The following is an 8553-nucleotide window of genomic DNA, read 5'->3' as shown; positions in this document are numbered from 1 at the left end:
CAGTCCACAGAATCAGTCTCATTCTTCATATTCCCTCTCTTTCCCTCTCTACCTTCCCTTCTCTTGTGTGTGTGTGTGTGTGTGTGTGTGTGTGTGTGTGTGTGTATGTATGTATGATTATCTTTTATTTGAGGCAAGGTCTCACTCCGTAACTTAGGCTGCCCTTGAACAATCTACCTGCCCAGCCTCCCAAATTTTGCGATTACACATAAGAGCCATCATGCCCAGCTCCATTCTGCAGCTTTCTGAGGGTACAGAGAAGCACCTCATGCCTGTCTTCCCTGGAACTGGTACCACTACTACACAGTTGAGTGAATGAGGGAACCAGCACACAATAAGCTGTTCTCAGTAGCAGGCACTACAGGGAGAGTTTACACACCAACTCCAATGTGGAAAGTGACTGAAGCGTTCCAGACCTGCCTGGGTGACAGTCACTGCCCCCTCTCACACCCCACCCCATCCACCCCAGCTCACAAGCTTAGAAATTGAGTCAGGGGCTTGGGTTCAACCCAGAGGCTCTTAAACTTCTGGGTGTTTGCCACTTTTCATTGTCTATTTAGAACTAGATTTGGCATTAAACTCTTCACAGGTATCAACTCGATCCTCAAACAACTGTATAAGCTGTGTTCTTTTAGAACTCAGGCTTTTTTTTTTCCCCCAAAGATTTATTTTTATGTGTAAGGGTGTTTTACCTGCAGGTATGAAGTGTATAAGAGCATGCCCGATCCCCTGGAACTGGAGTTACTGATTAGTGTGGGCTGCTAAGTGGGTGCTGGTGACTGAACCAGAGTTCTCTGCAAGAGTAACAACTGTTCTTACATAGAGCCATCTACCTCTCCAGCCTCCCACATCACAGCTTTAATAACTGAGACAGGAGGGCAGAGGAGTCATTTGTTCCAATAACATGTATGCCAGGAAAGCGTCAGAGGCATGTTACTCCTACCTGTCCCTGCCCTGCAAGTTCTTAGGATGTACAAAGTACTTAGGAACCACGATACCAAGCTCATCTTATTTTGCATTTTGTAACAATCCTGAGGTAGAGTAAGTTTTATCTAACCCAGCTTGCTCTAGAGCCAATGCCTAGGCTGAAACCTAGGCCAGCTACTTAACCTCCCTGTCCCTGTTTTCTCAGCACGGAACCTAGGACAGTAACAACACATACTACGAGAGTTGTTATGCAAGCGAGTAAGCACCGACAGAGCAGTTCTGGGAATAGTGTTCTGCACACTTCCTTCAGAAAGCGTTTTATTCAGAGTAAGAAAATGAGGTGTCCTGTACCAATGACTTTAAAGGACAGGTTTGTCCCCTTTACTCAGATAAGATCAACATGTTCTTAAAATGTATCATGACCTTCTCTATCTTCTTTTAATAATCGTGTGTGTCTGTGTGTGTGCATGTGCGCGTGCATGCACGTGTGCGTGCGTGTGCAATAGTCAGTTACAGGCTTGGCAGTAAGTGCCTTTACACATTGAGTCACTTGCCAAACCCCTTTTCTATCTTATTAAAAAATGGACATGACAGCTCTTAGTACCTGCAATATAAATTAAGACCTGTATCAATAATCATTAATCTAACAATCCCGAGACTAAAAGGTTATTCTTACCGTGTTCAGAGAGGTCAAGAGATTTAGGAAACAGTCAGACAAGAGTTAGTTGACATAGGGTCTTAACAGTTCTTAGGCTTGCTACGAGCTTCTGAACACAATCAATCCTGCCTCAGCCTCTGCCGTCAGACTATAGGCACCTATGACCATCCTTGGCTTAAGATAATTTTTTGTGTCATTCATATCATTTATGCAGAATATATGTAACATTAAGACCTGAATTTGAAATATGTTAAAAAAAATCAGTGGCTTTTATTTTGTCTTGTGGCCCAGCACATATTCAATGACAAATTCTATTTCCTGAAATTTAAAATGATGCTCTTTAACACACTGAAAGATTTACATACAATGAATCAAAAGCCAAGGTATGCAGAGTTATCCCAAAGAGCCAAACAGCCACCCAACCAGCCAAACCAGATGTTAGCTCAATAAACATATTAATCTAGAAAACCATGCCCTTGGTCCAGGCAGCTGAGATGAATGGTAGCCCCAGGAAGGAAGGAAGGAAGGAAGGAAGGAAGGAAGGAAGGAAGGAAGGAAGGAAGGAAGGAAGGAAGGCAGGCTTCAGATTCAATCTACTGTGGGCAAAGCTCAGTGACAATGATAATGGGAAAGCAATATTCTTGACCTTACATCAGCCTCTTTTACTGATGAAATAAGGTTTCTAAAGAAAGGTCTGGATCTTGGAGCAGGCTAAATTCATTAAAGTGATAAATGCCACCTACGAGAAGCCTCCTGAAGAAGAAATCTTTTCAAATACACATCAAACATTGTGTGGCTGTGGATCTTATACTTGACTAATCATAAGCTGAGGGCAGGGTCCATCGACCTTTATTTAATACACCTTCCAGACGATCCGGAGGCTTCTAAACTCAGAGTTACTCTCCTCTCACTAACATCTATTTAGAAGCTATGATTTGCTAATCTCAGTTTGTTCTGGAGTCACTCTCCTCTTAGGGCCTAGCCATAACACTTTTCAAAACTTCTCAACTGGCTAACTTCACTTTATTTTTTTCCCTAAATCAATCCCCTCGATTACCAAGGAGAGCTTATACCAAAAAAACCATAAAGACAACTCATTCTTTTATCCATAAATGTAATGTATAAATGTAATGTTGTACTGAGCTACTTAAAAATATTTAAAACTTACCTCCTTTTTATTCAGGATGAGGAGCCCATAGAATCCAAGCTGGACTTGAATTCCTTATATTGCCAACGATAATCTTCAACTTCTGAGTGTTGGGATCACAGGCATGCAACATCCTGCCAGTTTCCAGGGTGCTGGGGACTCAGCCCAGGGCTTCATTCACTCCAGGCACTCTGGCCACCAGATTCCTCAGTGCCTCTACTGCCCTAGTCACGTCTTCCTTCAGAGCCTCAGCAGTACTGGCTACTGTTCATTTTTGTTTGACTTATTGCTTCAAACTTATAACTCAGGCTGATCTTTAATTCCGAGGACTTTTCTGTGTGAACATCCAGAATGCTAGTCTTATTAGGCATAAACCACCACCTGGCTTAAACTTGTATTTAATAAAAAGTAAGGCTGGCCTTTTCTGCCCTATGTTTATGGTAACGTTAATAATTTACAATTGAGTTCTCATGTCAGCAACTCATGTAGGATTTGTTTTATTTTTAATTATGTGTTACAGTCATATCTGTGTAGGTGAGTGTGAATGCCTGAGGTCAGAAAGGGTACTATATCCCTGGTGCTAGAACTACAGGCAGTCGTGAGCCATCAGTGGGTGCTGGAAACTGCACTCTATAGTCTTCTGCAACAGCAGCAAATGCCCATAACCACTGGGCATCTATCTGGGCCCTGAGAGAATTAATGCTTCCTTCCTACGTTTCTTCTTCTTTTTTTTTTTTTCCGAGTCAGGGTTTCTCTGTGTAGCTCTGGCTGTCCTGGAACTCACTTTGTAGACCAGACTGGCCTCGAACTCAGAAATCCACCTACCTCTGCCTCCCAAGTGCTGGGATTAAAAGCGTGCGCCACCACCACCTGGCCTACTTTTTCTTCATTCTTGATGGAGCTCTGGCTGACCTGAAACTCTCTATGTAGATCAGTGTGACCTCCAACTCCAAAGATCCACCTGTCTGCCTTTTCAGTGCTGGGATTAAAGGCGTGCACCACCACACTGGGCTCTGAGGAATGTTTTAAGATATCAGGTGTGATGTAGTAGACTTATTCCATTAAGAGTGACTATATAGATAATGCATGGTATTTCTATTCTGGTTTATCTCTATTAAGAACAACGCGTAGCAGTAAACCTCTGGACCCAGTTTCTTGGGTTCTCACTTGGGTATTTCTGAACAATGGAGACACCTGTACTTTTCAGAGTTCCGGTTGTGAGGACTAAGTGGATTGATATTTGCTAAACACTGAGGATCATGATAACAAGTTTAAAAATGACAGTCATTATTTATCATGTCCTGTTCCTACCATTTTCTAGAAGCATTTTTTTCACACAAAATGAAATACGGTATGTAAACTACATGCATTACCATGCTGGAATCAAGAGTTCAGGTGTGTAAGCTGAAGCACACACTTTAACTTTCTCATACAGATCTTCAAAACAGGAGAAAACCTGTCCTTACCGAGTCCTACGGTGAAAACTAGACAAGAAACACAAGCAGACACAAAATGCTTGGCATAGGGCGTCACATGCACCACACAGTCTAATGTGAGGCTGGGAAGAGCTCAGAGGTAAAGGAGGCCCTGGGGGGTGGGGGCAGTGAACCTATTTCCTTAAAATAGCTAGTATTAAAAAGGTGTTGCCGGGTATGGTGGCGCACGCCTTTAATCCCAGCACTCTGGAGGCAGAAGCAGGCGGATTTCTGAGTTCGAGGCCAGCCTGGTCTACAGAGTGAGTTCCAGGACAGCCAGAGATACACAGAGAAACCCTGTCTCGAAAAAAAAAAAAAAAGGTATCAAGCTGGGCAGGGTATTACATGGCTGTAATTCCAACTGCTCACGAGGCAGAAGAATTGAACTGGAGGTTAGCCCGAGATAGCAAGACCTCCATCTAACAAGAGATTGACCAAACTATCAAACTCATTAATGAGGAAAATGAAGTTCAGGGAATCAGAGGCTAAAGAACTTTCTTTTGTTGTTGTTCTTGCTTGTTTTTAAAAAGGGTCTCCCTATGTAGCTCAGACTGACTTCAAACTTGCCACATAGACTAGGCTGGTCAGAACTTCGGACCTGTTTGGTTTTGCCTCCTGGATTAAAGGTGTGCACAACCATGTATGACTTAAAGGAATTTCTCAAAAACAGCAGAAAAGGGATTTGAGGTCAGGAACATCCTAAGAACCCAAGGCACGCGTCCTTACACAGCCACGTGTTTCAGGCTCTATCTTTATGAAGATACATATCCTAACTTCCTTTCAAAAAACAGGACAAGATAACAAAGTTTGTTTATAGAATTAGCATTCAACATTTATTTAAGTCTCTATAGTACTGTAAGAACCCTTTATACAGGATAATGTATGCTGATGGCAACTTGCCCTCCTCCTACCATATGCACACGATCAAGAACAGCACAAAGTTTCAATGCAAAATGATATAGTACACATTTTTACTTATTAAAGTTTATTATCTTCATAATTACAACAGTAATTTATAAGTTTGAAACATGAGAGAACATCTATGAAGAGAGCACAGATAAAGCTGAACAAGTACATAAAAGGAAGATGGTTAAAACTCTGTCTTTGTTTCAAGCGCAGGCTTTGGAGCCAGGGTCAACACCATAAAACATCACAAATGGCTCTTAAGACATTCATTCTATACACTCAAGCATGGAGATATAGATATGTTTATGTCATATTACATACTTTAGTATGATATTGGCCCACTGAGCACACACATCTTAACAAAGGATAAGAACCTCTATGACCCAGCTAAGCGCACAGAAGATTAGGGCACACTTACTACACATCAAAAGTTGCTGTTTATAAGTTATAGATATTTAATATTTCCAGAGTGTTTTTTATTAAAAAAAATTAAAGCATTTCAAACATTTTTCACTTTTCTCAGTGCAAACGAAGGTTATTCAAGTCAACTTACCTTTCTCCTGAGGAGTGAGAGGAAGGGGCAAACAGGAACACCACCCAACCTGACCTGCTCATCACCCTTTGCAGCAAGCACTTAGGCCACGGAATTAGTTATCACAATTAAAGCCTTGTGATTACGATTCAGCCCTTACTTCATGTTTTAACTTTTATGCTGAAATATTTATTTACAAAAGTAGAAAAAAGTTAGCAGTGCAAGAAAGTGGTTGAAGTTTGTTTTAAATCCCAGCTATCCAATAGTATGTGGAAAAGAAAAAAAAGCACCATTTCAAAATGGTCTGATTAGACACTAGAATTTACTTATAGGCCAGGCAGTAAATTACTCTAACAACAGTTCAATACCACCTTAACTTGGCTATCCTAAAGAATTTTAAATAGTTTGTAGGTGCATTTTTGTTTATCTTGGTATTACAAACACTAAATTAGTAACTCTTATCTAAAAAATTACAAATTATAGTTTACTTCAAATCCATTTAAAATCCAGCTGTCTGTCAGGCCAGTTCAGCAGAAGATGGGCTTTTAACAAAAGTAGGGCTCTGATAATTTGGCAACTTGGTTTATTTTTCTCTCAATTTAAAAACTAGGATTTTTTTGGGGGTGGGGTAGCTTGTCAATTTTATTGGTGAGACAAATAAAGCAAATAAAGAAATTTAAACTACAAAGATGGACAGAAAGTAAGAGGATATAACAAATGTTATTTCTTCCATTTGTATCACTGCAAATAGCTGGGCCTTCACTAAAGAAACAAAACACATAATGAATACCAAAGTACCTTCCAATTCTAGCTTCCTAGACTTCAGGTCACTTATGAACTACGGTCAGTGCAGCCACAAAGGCAAAATGGGTACAGGCTAAGTGTTTGCTTAAACGGATAGGTTATATTTTAAGTTACAAATTTTCCTCACTAGCACTTAAAATGAACATATCCTTACAAATTTTATTTGTAAGAAATTGGTTTGTTTGTTTTTAACTAGGAAACATGTCGTGAGGTATCTGTTAATCGTAAAATTCTTTAAGTCCAGAGAAAATTGTTCTAAAAACATGTTTCATATACAAGGCTTTAATACTTTTATTTAGGAATTACTTGCGGCTGGAGCAATAATGGTTTAACTTATCCAGTTTTCAATAGTGGAGTAGATCTATGCAGAATATTTTCCCCTGTCTCTAAGTAACTTAACTATATTTTCTCCAGAAGTACATATAATGCACTTTAAACTGACTAATTTGTACCGATCAGAAGAAACAGGATACTCTTTCCCTCCCCCTCCTTCAAGCACTCAGCTCAGGGAGAATACTTGCACACTTTCAGAACTCCAGTCGTTGTCATAGTAACTACAGGACAAGGGTAGCACAGCGCAAAACTACATCTGCTAGGTTCCAGAAGGCAGAGGCTTGATGCTCTAGCTTTACAGGGGCTAGTGCAAGCAGGCAAGAGCTCACTATAAATGCACACCAGAACAGGGGTCTAGGCAAAGCCGTTTAATTAGGGTACTGCTTTTGGAAGAAAAAATAAAAGACACATTTGAAATAGCACCCCCCCCCAAAAAAAAAAAAAAAAACAAACTAGACTTTTGTCACATTTCTAGGAATCTCAAACCTTTTGTATCCCATGCTCATAGGTAGTTTGATGCACATGGTAAATAGCTTCAGTGTTCCAGAGAGCACTGTACTGCTGACAAAGGACAGATAACTCTTCATGCTTCTGAGATCTCAGATTTGCTAAGTGCAATGGCCAGTTCCAAGTCTTCTTGCTCCTGCTGATTTAGTCTGGCAAGCCTCTGTTCTTCTTCCCGCTCACTTTCCCTTTTTGCCCATTCAATCATATCTTCTTCAGAGGGATACTGCCATTTAAAAGATCCAAAGAATGAAGGAATTAAAAAATAAGCTAAGACATACAAAAGACCTTTTATAAAAGAGTGCTAACTACTTGTTTTACCTAAAGGAATAGTACTAATTCCTTGTTTTTCTGAAAATGTATTTTAACTACTTACTGAGCTCTGGTTTACTTTAAAATTTTAACACAATCTATGGGAAAATAAGTCTATAAAAATATAATAAGGCCTATAAAGTACGCCATTAAAATCATCACCTTAAAAAGTAGCAATTCCAGGCATGGTGGCATATGCTTGCAGTCCCAGAACATAGGGGACTGAGGAAGAAGGAAGCCAATCTGGGACACAGTGATATTTTCTCTAAACAGGTTAAATGCTTAGGATAGAATAGGATATTTAAAAACAGGAGTGGTCTAATCTTTCACTTCACCATAAAATCCTCCCTTCTGGATTTATTTTATTTTATTTTATTTTATTTTATTTTATTTTATTTTATTTGAGATGGACTATCACTAGGTGGCTTATGTTGGCCTCAAACTCATGATCCTGCTGCCTGTGTCCTAGGTTGTGGGATTACAACCATATGGCAGCATGCCTGATTGACATATCATTAAAATTAATGCCACTGGTGATAGCCGCTTTACCTGGCCTCTCAGGAAACCCCAAAAGTATAAAGCAAAAACAGACAAATTTTGCTACATAGAAGAACGTTAGATACAGAATGTGAACCTAATTATTATTATTTTTTTAACAAACATAGTTTCTGATAGTCCTTAGGAACTTTTAACCCAGTTTTATATAACTAAAATGACCCAGCTTAAGTAAAACCTGAATACTGATGATTAATTAGATTGGAAAAAATATTTGTAACTACAACCAAATTTCAACTTCAGTAGATACTAGATACAAAATTCTACTTGGCTTGAGTCTTGTCAAGAGAAGACCCATCAAAAGAGGTGAAACAAACTGGAAGGCTTTGACAGTGTACCTGTCACTCTTGGTGTGCTTATCAAACCTCTCCCAGTGAAAATGGAGGACTTTATTGTGAGC

The 8553-nt window shown here is 39.7% G+C and overlaps 1 protein-coding gene across 7 annotated transcripts in view; it reads right to left on the bottom strand.

Moving 5' to 3' along the window:
- Window positions 1-5013: 5013 nt before the first annotated feature.
- Eps15 (epidermal growth factor receptor pathway substrate 15) overlaps window positions 5014-8553 on the bottom strand; it is a 107643-nt gene continuing 104103 nt past the window's right edge. For 4 of the 7 annotated variants that reach the window (XM_006502738.2, XM_006502740.3, NM_007943.3 and 1 more), the window contains one exon: window positions 5014-7512. In XM_006502738.2, coding sequence (XP_006502801.2) covers window positions 7366-7512 — 147 coding nt within the window. In that variant the 3' untranslated portion in view covers window positions 5014-7365. The remainder of the gene's footprint in view (window positions 7513-8553) is intronic. The other 3 variants (XM_017319956.2, XM_030253192.1, XM_006502739.4) reach the window with 1 other exon arrangement.

Source organism: Mus musculus, chromosome 4, assembly GCF_000001635.26.
Source record: "Mus musculus strain C57BL/6J chromosome 4, GRCm38.p6 C57BL/6J".
Taxonomy (NCBI): Eukaryota; Metazoa; Chordata; class Mammalia; order Rodentia; family Muridae; genus Mus; species Mus musculus.
This window is presented reverse-complemented; position numbering and strand designations above follow the sequence as displayed.